This window comes from Notamacropus eugenii, chromosome 1 (genome assembly GCF_028372415.1).
Source record: "Notamacropus eugenii isolate mMacEug1 chromosome 1, mMacEug1.pri_v2, whole genome shotgun sequence".
In the NCBI taxonomy this organism is placed as follows: domain Eukaryota; kingdom Metazoa; phylum Chordata; class Mammalia; order Diprotodontia; family Macropodidae; genus Notamacropus; species Notamacropus eugenii.
This window is the reverse complement of record NC_092872.1, coordinates 8,363,787-8,380,519: the sequence shown is the minus strand read 5'-3', so window position 1 is coordinate 8,380,519 and position 16,733 is coordinate 8,363,787. Positions and strand designations below refer to the sequence as shown.

The 16,733-nt window shown below is 44.3% G+C and overlaps 1 protein-coding gene across 1 annotated transcript in view; it reads right to left on the bottom strand.

The window, feature by feature from the left end:
* Positions 1 to 6,693: 6,693 nt before the first annotated feature.
* The window catches only part of VIPR1 (vasoactive intestinal peptide receptor 1), a 90,206-nt gene continuing 80,166 nt past the window's right edge, over positions 6,694 to 16,733 (bottom strand). The window contains exons 7-13 of the mRNA XM_072652045.1: positions 16,208 to 16,361; positions 14,506 to 14,566; positions 13,265 to 13,331; positions 12,625 to 12,716; positions 10,216 to 10,345; positions 8,979 to 9,020; positions 6,694 to 7,932 (exon numbers count right to left, since the gene is read on the bottom strand). Of these exons, the coding sequence (XP_072508146.1) occupies positions 7,741 to 7,932; positions 8,979 to 9,020; positions 10,216 to 10,345; positions 12,625 to 12,716; positions 13,265 to 13,331; positions 14,506 to 14,566; positions 16,208 to 16,361 (738 nt within the window). The 3' untranslated portion in view covers positions 6,694 to 7,740. The remainder of the gene's footprint in view (positions 7,933 to 8,978; positions 9,021 to 10,215; positions 10,346 to 12,624; positions 12,717 to 13,264; positions 13,332 to 14,505; positions 14,567 to 16,207; positions 16,362 to 16,733) is intronic.

The window sequence follows — 16,733 nt, the reverse complement described above, 5'->3', positions numbered from 1 at the left end:
TAGGTGAACTCTCACATATTTTATGCAGTTTGTATTTATTTTGAATGGTACTTCCTTTTATACCGTCTAGAACTTATTACTAAAGGAATGGCTTACCAATATTTATAAAGTATTTTATTTTTTTATTGTATATAAGGACAATTTTAACATGCATTTTTTATAAAATTTTGCATTACAAATTTTCTCCTTCTTTGTCCTCCCTCCCCCCTCCTTAAAATGGTAACCAATTTGATGTAGGTTATATATGTGCAGTCATGTAAAACATTTCCATACTAGTCATGTTGTGAAAGCAAAATTTTTTTTACAGTTTTCAAAAAGAAAATAAAAACATAAAAAATAAAGAAAGTGAAAGTAGTTTGCTTTGCTCTGCATTCAGACTCCATAGTTCTTTCTCTGGATGTGGATGGCATTTTCCACTATGAGCCTTTTGGAGTTGTCTTGGATCATTGTACTGCTGAGAAGAGCTAAGTCTATTATGGTTGATCATCACAGAATGTTGCTCCTGGTTCCACTCACTTCACTCAGCATCAGTTCATGTATGTCTTTCCAGGTTTTTCTGAAATATGCCTGCTCATCATTTCATAGCACAATAGAATACTTTCCATTACAATAATATACCCTATCTTGTGCAGCCATTCCTCAATTGATGGGCATCCTCTCAATTTCCAATTTTTTACTACCACAAAAAGAACTGCTACAAATATTTTTGTGCATGTAGGTTCTTTTTCCTTTTTAACAATCTCTTTAGGATACAGACCTACTAGTATTATTGTTGGATCAAAGGGTATGCACAGTTTTATAACCCTTTGGGCATAGTTCCAAATTGCTCTCCAGAATGATTGGATCAGTGGCTTGTGACGATGTTGAAGGAAAGTTATGATAAGAGTCACAGAAGCTTAGAATTGGAAGGGACCTTCGAAGCCAAAATGACTGAGAATACCCTTTACAACATCCTCAATAAGTACTTGAAGATTTCTACTACTTCTTCCTAAAGCAACCGACCCCACTTTTAGATTGATTTAATCCTTAGAGGTATTTTAAGAAAAACTCTGACAAGTGGAGCGAGTTCACAATAACTAGTACAGGGAGGGGACCAGATGCCACATTATCAAGGATTGGCTGGGGAGTTCTTAAGTCTGAAGAGAAGAAGACTGGGATAAGGGGAATATGAAAATTATCTTCAAGTATTTGAAGGGCTATCATGTGAAAAGAGATTAGACTTGTTTAGCTTGGTCCTAGTGGGCAGACTTAGATGCAGTGATTAGAAGTTCCAAGGAGGCATATTCCAACATGATATAAAGAAAAAATTGCTAACAATGGGAGTTATCATAGAATGAAAGGGGCAGCTTCAGGAAAGAGTGATGGGGATGTTGATTTGGATACTGAATGATCACTTGTAGAGTAGATTCCTGACCATACATGAGTTGAACTAGATGCCCTCTAAGATGCCTAACCACTGTACTGTATACACCAGTTACTCAAAGAGTAAAGGTAGAAGGGAGGGCCAAGAATCTCAGCACTAGGATTCAGCAAAGATCATACAAAGATATGGAAGGGCTGAGGTTTGTGTTATCAATGCAATCATGAATCTTGAAGCACTGAGGCAAATAAGCTTTAATAATAGCATTGAGTGTAGGCAGCAATGCCACAGCATCCGAAGGAAGGTCTTTAGCAATATTGTTCCCTCTCCATGTCAATAAGGTTCATGCTTCCGCTCTTCCACCTCCCTCCTCTCCAAGTCTGTTTTCAGGAAAGGCACTGAGCAGAGGAGAGAGCCCTGGATTTGGAGTCAGATTTGGATTCAAGTGTGCCTTTGACATTTTTTAGCTTGTCACCTCAACTTCCTGGCCTCCATTTTTCCATCCCTAAAAGGGGGAGTTTTGACTAGATGGTCTCTAAAGTCCCTCCCAGCTCTGGTTTTCTGTCTTCTAAGATTCTTTCCAGTTCTGATCTTCTCTGTTCTAAGGTCCCTTGCACCTCCAGCATTTGTGATCACTCACAACATACCCTCCCTTTAGGTCGGAATCCCAGCTTCCTAGTTATGTGTCCTTTGGCAACTCCCTTAAAATCTCTTTGCCTTCAGTTTCCTCATCTACAAAATGTGGCTGTTGGATTGGATGACTTTTAAGGTCTTCTTGTTCTAAATCCTCTGATTCTAAATGCTTTTGGAGAAATTGCAGTTAGGGAGAAGACATTTTGGGGAAGGTAGGAAGTCGGGTCCCATGTCATGCTCTGCAGCCGGTAGCCAGCCAACCCTGCCTCAGGGCTTAGTCCTTTGGGGAAATGAGGGCGTTTTATAATGATTTTGTTGTTCCTACAAATGCATGTTGTTTTCGAGGACAATGATTCCCATTTTCCTTCCTCACCTTCCCTGTAGAGTCATTATTTTCTATGGAAGGAGAATTCATCCCTCATCTCCTTGACCTAGTTATCTGTGTCTGCCTGTCTTACTCCTCAGAGACAGAAGGCACCAGAGGGGGTAGGACGATGCTGGCTAGGGGGCCCGCTTTTCTGCTTGCAGTTTCATGTAGTGGAAAGGATTTAAGATACAGAGTCCAAGGATATAGGTTCTAATCTTGACTCTGCTACTTACTAGCTGTGTGCTTACTTACTACCTGAGCAAATTAATTTCCTTTTCTGGGCCTTGGTTCCTATAAAATAAGGGATCTGTATTTGGTGATCTCTAAAGTTGTTTAAAGTTCTGACATTCTCTGTTCTAAGATCCCTCCCAGCTCTGACAGTTTCTATGTTCTCTGTTCTTAAGTCTGTCCCAGTTCTGACATTCTTTGTGCCCTTGTGACTGACTAACTCCACAGGTACTTACAGTTCCTCAAACATGACCCTCCCTCTACCTAGTTTGTGCTCCTGTGCTGTCCACCATAGCTGGAATGCTCTGCTTCCTTTTTTCTACCTTGACCTTTACAATTACTAAAGCTGTTAATGCCTCCCCTTTGGGATAACTACTCATCTACTCTGGAAAGATCTTGTATATGCCTAGTTATTTACATGTGGTCTTCTCCATTAGAATGTCAGCTCCTGGGAGGGAGCAGGGGGGAGACAGGGGGTGGGGCAGGCAGGGACTGGTTTTTGCTTTTCTTTGTGTCCCCACCATGGGTTAGCAGAGTGGGAAGCATCTGGTTTGGCACACAGTAAGTGCCTAATAAATGCTTGTTGATTGATTGATTTCCCTGATTTTAGTTTACTCCTTATCCTTCTCCCTTCTCTCACCTCAGCATAGAGTAATACTCAATAAAATCATGTTGACTCATTGGACATTTCTGGCTCCTTGTGTTTTATACCTCCAGGAATGGTTAGTTTGTGTGGTTTGGGTCTGGGACAAGTCCTTCTGAGCTCTCCTTTGAGTAGGCATCAAGTTCTTCATCTATTCCTTTCAGTCTAGTGATCCAAGCAGGAAAGATAAACATCAGGGTCCAAGAAGGAGTAATAGTAATGACCACTGGCATTTAAATACCAGCTTTAAGGTTACAAAGCACTTTACATATATTACCTCATTTTATCTTGGATTTGAACTCAGGTTTTTCTGATTCCAGGTCCAGTGCTCTATCCACAGTGATACCGCAAGATCTTAGAAGCTCACAGCTGGAAGGGACCTGGCTCAGGTTATCCTGCCCTGACAGAACCTACCACTGTCCCTCTGACTGTTCTTTGAAGGTTCTGAGATTCCCTCTACAGCATCTGCCATGTTGTCACATGATCATTCTGCTAAGGCTCAAATATCTCCAGTGTCAGGAAGCACAGAATCCCCAGAGTTAACTCTTTCCTTGTTTGGATAGCTCTATTATGAATTTCTCATTTTGAGCTGAAATCTGTACATTCCTACCCTCACTCCTTTGTCCTCCAACTTCACGGAATCCAGATCTCCCCTCTGATTATTACCTCAAAAGAGTCCTGCCCTAGCCGTGGTACTGAACTGACAATTCACTTGGTTTCTCATAAGACAGTTCTTCCTTATAAGGAAGATATATCTATCCATGTCACTCCTTTCCTCAAAAATCTCCAGTGGATCAGACTCTTCTGCCTAGAGCCAGGCTGCCTTTCTAGTTTTATCTTCTCTTCCTCCCCTTCCCCTCCCACCCCTACACTTGATGCTCTAGCCAGACTTGGATGATAGTCTTTGACGCACACTGAATTTTCCTATTTACAGGGTTTCACACATTCTTCTTCATGCCTGAAATGTCCTCTCTGCCCTTCACCTTTTTTGAGGTTTTTTTCCCTATCCTTTACAGCCCAATTCAAACACCATCCCTCTTTCCAGGAAGCCTTCCCCAATCCCCTCAATTGGTAATGACTGCATTGGAGAGCCTTGCCTGCATTTCTCTATACTGTGTTTTAGCTATCTGTGCTTGTATTGTACTCTCTTTGAGACTGAGCTCCATGAGAGCAGGGCTTTAGGCATGAATTTTCTGCACCTGATCTCTAGTCTCCAGATGGCTGGCACCCCAGCAGTTACTACTTGACTCTGTCTGATCACTCACATCCTGGACTCCTACTGATACCTGGTCCCTCCTGTTTGGAGCCTGAGCTGTTTGTACTTTCAACTAAGGTCCCTCACATCCCACTTTATTCTTGTTTCTTTCTGCATGCCCATCTCTCAAATGTCCAACCTCAAGTGTATATTCTATGTAAAACCTTTCCTGTCCCCTCCCCAGCTACTAGATATTCCTCTCCCTACCATCATCACCTTCTCTTTTGACCATTCCTAAATATTCCCTGTTTGTTTCTTCCAGTAGATGCAAGCTAGCTCCTGGAGGGCAGGACTGTTTAATTGTCTATGTCTCCAGCATATAGCATAGGAAAAACAGCACAAAGTAGATGATTAAAGAATGCTTGTTGATTGGGCCCTAGTTCCAAATCCTCAGGGTCAGCCCATTACTTATAAGCAGTCAATCTCTGCAACAAATTTTGGCTTTATTTAAAGTTAGCACCTAAAATATTTTGCTTAATTAATCATCTCTTTGATGTGACATTTCACACTCTTCCTCCAAGGAAGGGAGGAGCTCTTTGAAACGCTAACACTTATTCGTTAGTGCAGCATCTGGGAGGATCTGAGAGAGCTCAGCTCAGGAACCTGGTACTTTGCCTTAATCCAAGAGGATATTTGAACTTTTCCATCCAGGAAGGTATGTGTTTAGGAAAGGGTTTGGGATTTAGAGTCAGGAGACTTCTTAAATATCAAGTCTCCCACCCTCCTTTTACAGAGAAAACTGAGGTTGAGCTACAGGAGGGAATTTGTCCAGTTACAGGTTGTATGTAGATAACCTGATCCTTGAACTTTGATCTTCTAAAAATCCAATGGTCTTACCATTACCTTGAGAAAATGGTTGACAACATTAGTAACATAAGCAAACACATCTCCAAGGTATTTGGATGACGTTTGGATGATAGATTCTTTGTGGTTTCGAGTGTTACTCTCCTTGGTCTGGTTCAGTTGATGACATGGTTTCTGAAACTTACCTGGGCCAAGGTGTCAAGTCCTGACAGTCATCTCCCTCCTTGCTCTTCATCCCTGTGTTGACTTTTCTTCTCTCTTCCCCAGGAAGTCATAACCCCTGATTTGTCCCTCCCACTGGCCATGACAAAGGTAGGAGTCGGGGTGGTCCTTGAGGAGATTGGAAAAGGGGCTGGAGGTCCAGGCCCTGAATGCTGGGGCAAGTAGCAAATCATGATAATATGTGGTTAGGACTAAAGCCATTTTCCTGGTCAGTGCATCTTCTACCCTCTTCCATGTCTGGACTATTTTAGATTGTCTGGAACCATGAACTGACTCCTTTGTTGATTTCTTTGTATTTATCCTGAATATATCTTGTCTGTACCTGGTTGTTTCCATGTTACCTCCCCCATTAGATTGTGAGCTCCCTGAGGGTATAGTCTTTTGCCTTTCTTTGTATCCCCAGAGCTTAGCAGAGTGCTTGCACACAGTAGGAGCTTAATAAATGTTTACTGGGTGACTGACTCCTCCACATACCTGCTCTTGGCCACCTATGCCATGCAGAAGATTTAAGGAATGATAAGTATAACCAGAAGATACTCCTTACTCCCTTGCACTTGTGCACATGTTATGGTTTGCAAAGTGTTTCCTATACGTTATGTCCTCTGACCCCACCAGAGTCCTGTGAGTGAAAGGAATTTGCCCAAGGTTGCCCAAGGAGTGAGTGGCAGTGTTGCACTAGAATCCAGTGGACTTCTTAGTCCACTGGGTTTGTGTCAGTTCTGGAGGGGGAGCCCTTCCATGCTGGACCCAGGGAGGTCAAGGGGTAAGGCTAGGGGTGGACATGGTATATCTGACATGTCTCATGGAAGGGAATAGATGTCTCAGCTTGTCTTTGATGGACCATGATTTCTTTGCACCTTTAGGGGCTCAGAGCCCCAGACTACCAGCAGCTCTCCTATCCAAGAGGAAAGGCTATGATCATTCTCATTCCCTTCAGGTGCTGAGAGCAAGATGACAGAGCCCTCATGGGTAAAGTGGGAATGAGGAGAAGGTGTTGCATGCTACAAAGTTCTAATGGAATTTTTGCCATTGTGACAGATCAGTACAGGAAGGTATTTCTTCTCCAAGGTGTCTTTCTGGAATTCACAGCCTATAAATATTGCAGGAAGGCCTTATAACCCTTCCATCTATCCTGTCCCTGCAAGGGGGCCTGCAAGAAAGAAGCTAATAATAAGTGTGAATAATAACAACCATAGCTTATATTTCCATATTACTTTTTGGCTACAAAAGGTTGCACATACATCATTTCACTTGATTCTTACAACAGCTCTGTGAGGTAGGTGACAAGTATTATTAACCCATTTACAGATGAAGAAACTGAGTCCCAGAAAAGAGAGGTGACTGGCTTAGAGTTACACAGAGAATAAGTAACAGAGCTGGGTTTCAAACCCTGGTCTCCCAACTTTGAATCCAGAACTCTTTCCCCTACCCCATACTGAATGTAGCATCTCCCAATGTGCTTGCCCATTTCCCATCCTTCACAACTCCTCCCTCTGGTCTGAGTAGCAAGAAGTCCAAAGAGCCCAGCAGAGAGTGTAGACTCTCCTCCTTGAATCTGTGGGGAGGTGTATCCTAGGTCTCAGCCTTTTGCCCTTTTCCTACTTCCTCAGTCATAGAATGGAGCTGGGCTGGCCTCCCCTCCTTCCTCTGCCATACATATTAGGTATCTCCTTTTCACAGATATGTGGACACACACATATACCACTTTGCAAACTTCTGCCTTTACACAGGCTCTTTTTGCCAAAGGGCAGTTTGCTTTCACCATCTGTGACAAGCTAAAGGAAGGACGCGGTTCCCTGCAGGGAGGCTGGGGGTGGGGGGAGCGGTTCTCTCTACCTGTCCAGAGGCCACATGGACTTGCCGGGGCTGGAGAGGAATGTGCGAGCTTCCAGAGACCTGAGCCCTTTCCGTTTCTCCCTCTCCCTGACCCCATGTCAGTTGAGCTGTGGCAGCTCCTGGGTTTGAGGTCCAGGATAGGGGGCAGCTCAGGGATAGGACCCAGTTAAGCCTGGGGAACTCCAGGAATGTTTGAGCTTCCAGACCATGGGCTAGCTATGCCTTTGGAAGCCAATCATAGAGCAGAAGAATCTATGTGGCATCCTGTCTGAGGCAGGCTTTCCTCTAGCTTATAGTCTTCTCATCTTGAGGGCCTTTTGCCTGCCCCTTGCTGTGACCAATACTCTGATATATAGGGGAGGGTTAGGGACCCTGGGGTGAGAGGTGCCTGGTCAGACTAGTGAAAAGTCAGCCTGGAAACTGGAGGAGCGTCGGTCCTTGGGGCTGGTCCGCGTCATCATGGAGATCTGTGTGCTGAAGTTGGAACCATTGCTGGCCACAGATGGGTGGTGGTACTTGAGGTCTGGGCCCAAGAATCGCTCCAGGTGCCACCGCCGCCATTTACGTTTGAACTCTGCCTGGACCTAGTGAGGTGGAGACATTGACAGGCGAGAGAGAAAGAGAATCCTTTAGGCATAGACACCATGAAGGAAAATGATCAGAGACTGATAGGGGTAACCAAGAGCCAGTTGGGACTCAGTGGAGCACCCCTACATGTACCTTCTCCATTTCCTAGTACTAGTTATGGATAAGATGACAGAGGAGAGCTTCAAGTCAAATAGAATCTTGGTCTAAGGGGAGTAGGGAGCCATTAACAGGCAACACTGGGCACAGGATTTCATTCAAAGCCTTCTGTCTTTAGAAATATGTGGCTTTTCCTAGCCTTTGACCTTACACAAGCCTACTCAACTATCTGGGACTAGTGACTTGGTTTGCAGATTATCTAGAACTGTGGTTTTACTCATTTCTTCATTCAACAAAAACTACTGTGTATATACCCTGCTCCCTATTAGAGAGATACAGACGTTTAGTTGAGGCAGATCCCAGCCTTAGGGCAAAAATGAGTTCTCCTCATTGGAGGTTATTCTTTCAAGGAAGATTCTATTTTACACACGGGGACTCCTTAGTGCCACTTATTTGTTCTTCTGAATGGTAAATCCCCTGAGGGCAGGGACTTGAACATCTGGGGGCTATTCCTTGTTTCCTCAAGTGCTTAACAGGAAACTCTGTCCATACTAGGTACCAGATAAATATTGGCTAAATCCTTTTTTTTATAGACCACTAAGCAAAGAGGCTGAGATGTTTGAATAAACCAAATGAATGGGAGGAGAAGAGAAGTAGAAACACTGAAAGGTGAATTGTTTGGAGTTCCAACTTACTGAAGACCCATTAAAAACAATGATGTGTTTCAGAAAAAGTTATGAACTTAGTGGGGAAACCCATTTACATATACTCAATTTATATCTATTCACCTTATAACATACATGTTTTTACATAGCTTCCCTTTATATGCCTTTACTTCATTTTGCCCAGATTTTGCTCTAGGCTAGCCTTTCTGGACCCTGTAGCAGGCTACAGTGAAGGATGCCCATACTTATATCCATGCCACAGGATCACCCCATCATCTTACCTCCCCGTTGAGGAAGCAGTAGAGGACAGCGACCACAAAGCCCTGGTGGGAAAGGAGACAGGTCTTGAGAACTAGATTGGGTCCAGGAGGCCACAGATCTCACTCTTAGTTCAAGGGTTAGTAAGGAAGAGGGCATGCAGAGGACAGTTTGGGACCTGAGATGGTCTAAGGAACATGGTAGAACCATTTTAATAAGTTAAGGGGCTGGGAAACTGGGAATTGGGGGGTATAGAAGATGAGAAAGGTTGGGATTTAGAAACTAGGGGAAAGAAGGAGGGAGTTGAGATGAAATGTCTGTTTTCCAAAAACTACTCAGTCCATGGATTTCTAATCATCAGAAGTGAAAGGGAAGGGCAAGACAAAGGAATAAGCATGTATGAAGTTCTTATTATATGCCAGGTACTATGCTAAGTGTTGTACAATCTTATTTAATTTGCTCTACCTCCTATTCTTTTTTTACTATATTCTGTCCCCACCTTCCCCATCCCTCTCAGTCTCCTTACTTTCCTCCAGCTCTCATTTCTCCATTCCTGAAGCAGTTCTTTCTTCCAGGTCCTTTAATTCCTAATTGACTTCCTTCCTTCCTTTTACCTCATTACCTATTAACTCGTATTCCCCTCCATCCTCTGCTTCCTTCCTTCTCTCCATCTTCTTCCACCCCTTTCTTCCTTTATGCCTTTCCATTTTGCCTTTCCCTTCAATTCCTCATCTCTTTCTATCGACCCTATATTCCTAAATCCTCTACTTTTCACCAGCACTGAATTTCTTCCATCTTTCAGTCTCTCTCTCTCCATTTCCCTCCATCCTCTTTAGTCCCCATGTGTCTTGAGGAGTCCAGATTCTAGCCCTCTGATCCACGGACATAGGGCCTAGTTCTCTAGATGCAGCTGCCCCTGACTTCCTCCTTTACTTTAGGGTCAACTTCCCTGTCAAAGTTACCTTCCCCAGGTAGAAAAGTCACCACCACTCTTCTTCCCCTACCTTTCCCCAGTACATAATTCCTTATTCTACATTTCTGGCCAAAGGCTGGAGCTAAGGGCCAGTTACAACTCTTTTCAAATGATGAGCTTGAATTAATCATTCAGGCTATAACTATTAACTTTGGTCTTGAACCCACGTCCATTGAAATCATCAGCTGTGTCCTTTCCCACTAACTCCCCCTCCTCCTCCTCTAGCCTGCACCAATCCTTGCCCGTGCCCCCAGACTGAGCCCGCAACTTTGGACCCAGCTTTGTACCTGGAAAGAGCCAAAAACAAGTTCAAAGAACATCTTCACTTCCTTCTTAAAGTTGTCTGGGAAGAAGGCAAACATGATGTAGTGCATCCCAAAGAGTGGAATCAGCAGCAGTGTTGATTTGGCCAGTCTCCTAGGGACAGAGGTACAATGAAAGGTCTGTGGGTGTACATTCATGAACTTGATTACGTATCTTTACAATTCAAGAACTTGCCATGATTTCCTATTGTCTTCAGAATAAAGTCATAGGATTTTAGGATTCAAAGCTAGGAGGGTTTGTAAGGATTATCCACCCTAACTCCCTCATTTTAAAAAAGAGGAAACTGAGGCCCACAGAAGGGAAAGTACTTGTCCAAGGGCACAGAGCTAGTGAGTATCAGAACTGAAATTTGAACCCAGCCTTTTTGATTCCATAAACCTAACCATACTACTTCCTCCATGACTAAGGATACAAGTACAGATAGAAAGGTTAGTTGGGTTATTGAAGACAAGTTACTTTTCTTGTAGACTGAGCGGTCTTCAAGTATTAGAAGGGCTATCCTTGGAAAGGAGGATTAGATTTATTCTCCTTGTTGCTAAAGGGAAAAACTAGAAGCAATGGGGAGAGGGGCAAAGGGAGGAAGGGAGAAAGTTGCAGAGAAACAGATTTTGGTTCCATGTAAAGAAAAATTTCTTAACAATTAAAAATGTTCAAAAGTTGAACTGGATGTGTTGGTAAGTAGTGAGTTCCCCATCATTGGAGATCTCCAAGCCAGGCTGGATGATCACTTATTGAGGCTGTAATAATAGATTCCTATTCAGAAAGAGGTTGGGTCCGACACTTTCAAAGCTCCTTTTCAGCTGCAGACATTTCAACCGCTGTTTCCCAGCTTCATGCATTATTACTTCCCTGCCTTTTATTGTCTATGTGTCCTCAGGCAAATCTCTATTTTCTGAGGCTGTTTCTTGCTCTATAAAATGAATGGACTGGGCGAGAAGATCTCTATGATCTCTTCCAGGTGAAAATTCTATGATGCCAGACTCCGTCTGCTCCTACCAACCCACATCTCTCCCCTCATTTCTCAGTATCACTCTCTAGACCTCCCCTCACAGGTCACCTCACCAATGACAGTGCTAATGTGACGAGGGCCTATCTACTCATATAGGAACTCCATCATCCACAACCAGCCCTGACTTTCCAACTTGGGATATCTATCATGGGCAGCTGGATAACATAATAGATAGAGCACTAGGCTTGAAGTCAGGAAAACCCAAGTTCAAATTCAGCCTCAGATATGTACTAGTTCTGGGCAAGTCACTTTTCCTAGGATTGTCTCAGTTTCCTCAACTGTGAAAATGGTATAATAATGGTATCTACTTCTCAGGGTTGTTGTGAAGATCAAATGAGAGAATATTTGTAACTGCTTGGCGCAGTGCCTGGGCACACGGTAAATACTATATAAATGTTCATATCATCCTTTACTGCAGCCCCAGGAAAGATCCAGCCAAATTTGCACCCAGGCCAGTCATGGGAATGGAGGAGCCAGGACTCAAGCCTAGGTCTTCTCTCTTACTGTTCTACTCTGCCTTACCTGATCAAGTTTCCCTCATGAATGCAATTACATTCCTTCCCCATGAGTGGTGGGCAGAGAGAGGGCAGCATTCATGATCCTAAATGCTTGATATAGGGAAAAATACAGTGGTTTCTTGCTCAGGGATCTCTAGGCCTCCTACTTCTACCCACCATTTCTCTAGCTTTCCTTATTCTGACAGAACATCATTTTCTATCCACATATGTAGGTCTGTTTGAGACTGTTAATTGGTTAGCTATTTATAGAGGTGGCTGACAGAATCCATGAAAAAAATGGAATTATGAGTAGGCAGGAGGTATAACTTGGGTGCACAGGCCCATTATGCCAACCACTTTCACCAGGGTCACAGTTCCAAATAGGAGATGGCCATTTCTCTTGCCCCAAATCAGGTTGGCCTTGTTTTAATTAGACATATTTGGAGTAAAATATGTCTGGATACATTTCGTAAAATTGGGGAATGGAATTCCAGAGTAAGAATAGGACCCTAGACTCACAAAAATGAAAACCATAGGATGGAATCCCAGAATCCTAAAATCATAGAATACAATACTAGAGTAGAATCTTGGAATCAAAGAACAAAACCCTAGAATTCAGAATCCCAGATTCCTACAAAGCTTTCAAGAGACCACTTGTCCTCACAGAAATGACTAATAAACTCCCTCTGCTCAGATGTTCATCGATTCCCTTCTGGAGAAATGCCCTGGGAAGGAGACTACACATTCCTCCCTCTCCCCTCCAGGATTAGGAATGGATGTGGAAGATGAAGTTGAGGAGTTTGGTCATCAGTACTGTGGACAGCTCCAGCTGTGGGTGGGGAGGGAAGAGGTATCACCATACTCACGAATATTGGCTGCTCTCATTTCTCCCCATGTCTGGGGGGTGTAGCTTCTGAACCAGAATTCGGATAATTAAGACAAAGAAAATGAAGTTCACCTGTAGGGCCAGGGTTGGCCAAGGGGATGAAGGGGAATGGTGTGGTTAGAAAACCCTCTTTGCCAGGGGGCCTTCCTATGCCTAGGTACTCTTCCAGCTAACCTGAATCCAAAGGGATGCCTTTGGCTAAGAGAGAATCCTTCTTTGCCATTCCTCAGTGGGGGAATGATAAACCCTTGATCCACTGAGGTCTGATATAGCATAGATGTAGACTGGTAGAGTAGAAAAGAACTCTGGACTTGGGAATCTGAAGACCTAGGTTCATGCAAAGTATAAGTTCTGTCACTTACTATCTGTGTGATGCAGGGTAAAGTACTGTGCTCATCTGTGAAACAGAGGCACTTCCCCATGCACTGACTATCTCACAAGGTAGTTGTGAGGAAATCATTCTGCAAACCTTCAAGAGTTATGGAAATGTAATATGTTGTTGCAAGTGACATTATTTTTGGTTATTAATCCCCAGGAACCCCAGGTCCAGAGAATCTGCCTAGTTCGTCACCTTAGGGATCAGGGGAGCTCTCAGCTTTTAGGAAGAGCTGGGGCCTTACCAATATAGAAGCCAAAATGGGTCCCTTGATGATCCACCAGTATGATGATTCAATGCTATCCCAGCACCTGAGAATCAGGAAAGAAGACTCAGAGAAGACTGGAGACTTGAGGGAAATTAAAGCTTCCCATGACCCTCCCTTCAGAAAAGTGACTTTTTCTAGCCCCAAGTAGTGCCCAGGGCTCATCTTCTCTCCTCCCCCAATAGTGAGAGCCAATGGGGTATAAAAGGGACTAGAATTTGAAGTTAGGAGTCTTGGGTTGAAATCCTGACTCTAATACTTCCTATATGATTATGTGATCATGGGCAAATTATTTTTGGTTTGAGGGCCTTAGCTTCTCCATCTGTAAAACAGGGTTAAAACATGCACCACCTGGTACATTGGTCTAGGAGAGGAAAATTGTTACTTAACCCTCTTCAAAATTCTGCTCTCAAAATCTCTGATATACTCATTTACAATGAAGTATTAGAGACTGAAAACAGACCTTCCTCAGGTCTATTTCCTTCTTAGAACCACACAACATCAAAGTTAGAAGAAATTTTAGAGACCATCTAGGCATAACATATAGCTATCCATAGCTCTGTCTTCTATCGTGCTTTTATGTTTACAAAGTTCTTTACTCACAACAATTATATAACTTAGGCAGATTAGAATCCTCATTTCACAAATGGGGAAACTGAGGCTCAGAGTGAAGAATCTAAGATCATGTAGTGAATGGGATTTGATCAGATCTGGGATTTGAACCCAAGACTTATGACTCCAAGTAAAGGGTTTTTTCCACTAAACCATATTACCTCTTATAATTAAAACTATAGAGGAGGGATCTCATGGATAGAATCAGCCCTTTAAACCTGTCAGGGAATTCAAAAGTCCAGCCTCATTTTAAAGGAGAGGAGACTGAGGCCCAGAGAGGGGAAGGAAGGTGCCCAAGATCACAGAGGGAATCAATGGCAGTCTTGGGCTCCCTAGTTCTGGGACTTTTCCCACTATACCACGCTGCCTCCAGTATGACAGAATTATTTTCAGATTAGTTCAGGGACTCAAGTTCTGTTAAACAGGGAACTAGAAGTACTGGAGACCCAGTAGGGGTGGGCCAAGTGATTCTATTGCTCAAGGGATATTCCAGACTAAGCAAAAGACCCAGGCCAAGGAAAGCAAAGGAAATCCATTTTCTGAGCTGGGTGGAAAAGAATGCTCCTTTTACGGAAGGGAATCCACGAATGAGTAAGATGTATGCTCACCCAATGTTGTCCAAATAGAGTCTGGTGAGTGTCCATGCAGTGATGAACAAGGCAGGGACTCCTGTGGATGAGAGAGAGGGTGAGGGGGGGAGGGAAGGAGGAAGCAGAGGGGGGAAGGAAGGAGGAGGAGGAGGAGGAGGAAGAGGAGGAGGAGGAGGAAGAAGAAGAAGAAGAAGGAGAAGAAGAAGAAGAAGAAGAAGAAGAAGAAGAAGAAGAAGAAGGAGGAGGAGGAGGAGGAGGAGGAGGAGGAGAAGAAGGGGAAGGAAGAAGAAGAAGGAGGGGGAGGAGAAGGAGGAGAAGGAGAAGGGGAAGGAAGAAGAAGGAGGAGGAGGAGAAGGAGGAAGAGGAGGAGGAGGAAGGGAAGGAGAAGAAGAAGAAGGAGAAGAAAGAGGAAGAGGAGGAGGAAAGAGACACAGAAAGAGAGAGGAAAGAAGAGAGATGAGAAAGGGAGAGACAAACACTGGGAGTTCATTTATTCCGAGTCCCAGAGCAGCCCCTTGTCACCCATCCCTCTACCAAGTAGCCTAATTTAGGGAGGAGTCAGAGGGCATCCCTAGGACCAAACTTGGGCCAGACAAGCACTGACAGTCATCAGTGCTCTGCAGGTGAATATTCTGATGACTGACTATCCCTCCTGGAGACTCTTCTCAGTGCCTCAGACTTCTCCTTAGTCCTCTTAGGGCCCTGGGCCTCAATCTGGAACAGGTCCCTGAGGCCAAGCCCTGGAGGAAATGGAGAAAAGAGTGGAGGAGGTATAGACAGAGCTAAAGGTGGGGGGAAAGCAGGGAGGGAGGGAGTAAGAGAGAGAGGGAGGGAGAGTGCATTTAGGGTTAGGGTTAGGGTTAGAAAGACAAAGGCAATGGGAGAGGGAGGAGAAATGGTGCCAGAGCAAAGAGGCAGGAGGAGGCATGAGGCTCCCATCCCTATAGTCCTCTGAGGAGAGGGGCTCTCCAGGTCACCCAAAGGTTTTTCCACGCAGAGAAATGAGGCAGTGGCCAGCATACTTAGGCTCAGGTGATGCACTTCTAGTGAGCTGTCTCCAAGAGTTTGTTCAATGGGGTGACACATAAGGCTGAGTAAAGGCACTCCCTTCCCATTTTACAAACACACACTCCTGGAACAGGCAGGACCCAATTAGGATCAGCAGCAAATTAGGTATCATGGTAACCACATAAGGTTAGAGGTTGTGCAAAGTGTGTCATGATTCCCCCCACCCCACCCCCAACATCAACAGATTCAGCAAACAATGGCAGGTTCTGCAAACAGTGACATGAGCATGGCCACTTTGAAGACAGATTTGGGCGGGGGGAGAAGAGAAGGAAATAAACATGAATTAAGATCCTACTATGTTCTAGGCACTGTGCTAAGCATTTTACAAATACTATCTCATTTAATTCATTATAGGGATTATCTCTTGAGGAGAAATAGAATTTCACAAGGCCAGGAATAAATTTGAACTTGAGATCAGTGATCCCAAAGACAGAGGTCTTTGATACATTTGGTGAAGGTAGCCAGGGAATAGGATCCCTGGTGAAGTCATTTCTCAGCATTCCTAAACTCTGGAACCATGGGAGGTTGCTTTCCTTCCCCTCACCTCAAACCCAGGGCCTTCTATCCACCCCCCCACCCAGGACCCTAAATTTTGTGGAGGAGCATCCCATCTTATACCACTCCATCCCATTCCACTCAAGTCTTTACATACCCCAGCCAATGAGGATGTACCACCAGAAATATTTCCGTTCAGAGAAGAAGGAGATGGCCAGCAGGGTGTGAAGGTAGAGGCTTTCTACCAGCAGCCAGAAGAAGTTGGCCATAATGCAGTATTGGAAGAATACCATGGTGGCTTTGCAGCCTATCTGCAAGACATGGGACAAGGTCATTAAAGAACTAGGGGTTGAGCAGCATAAGTCAGGGGGCAGGGCAGGGAAAGAAGTGGGGGATGGAGGGAAAGAGAAAAAGAGAATGGAAAGGAGATAGATGGGTGGGGAGATAGAGAAAGGGAGGGACAAGTGAGGAGAGAGGGGAAGATGTGGAGAAAGAAAGAGAGGGAAGATAGGGAGGGGAAGGGGGAGATAGGGAGAGGGAGGGGAGAGAGGGAGAGAGGAGGAGATAGAAAATGAGGAGGAGATAAGGAGGAATGGAGATAGAAGAAGGGAGAGGGAGGGAAAGGGAAGGAGAGAAGGACAGGGAAAGATAGGGAGAAGGGAGGAGGGGGGAGAGGCAGACAA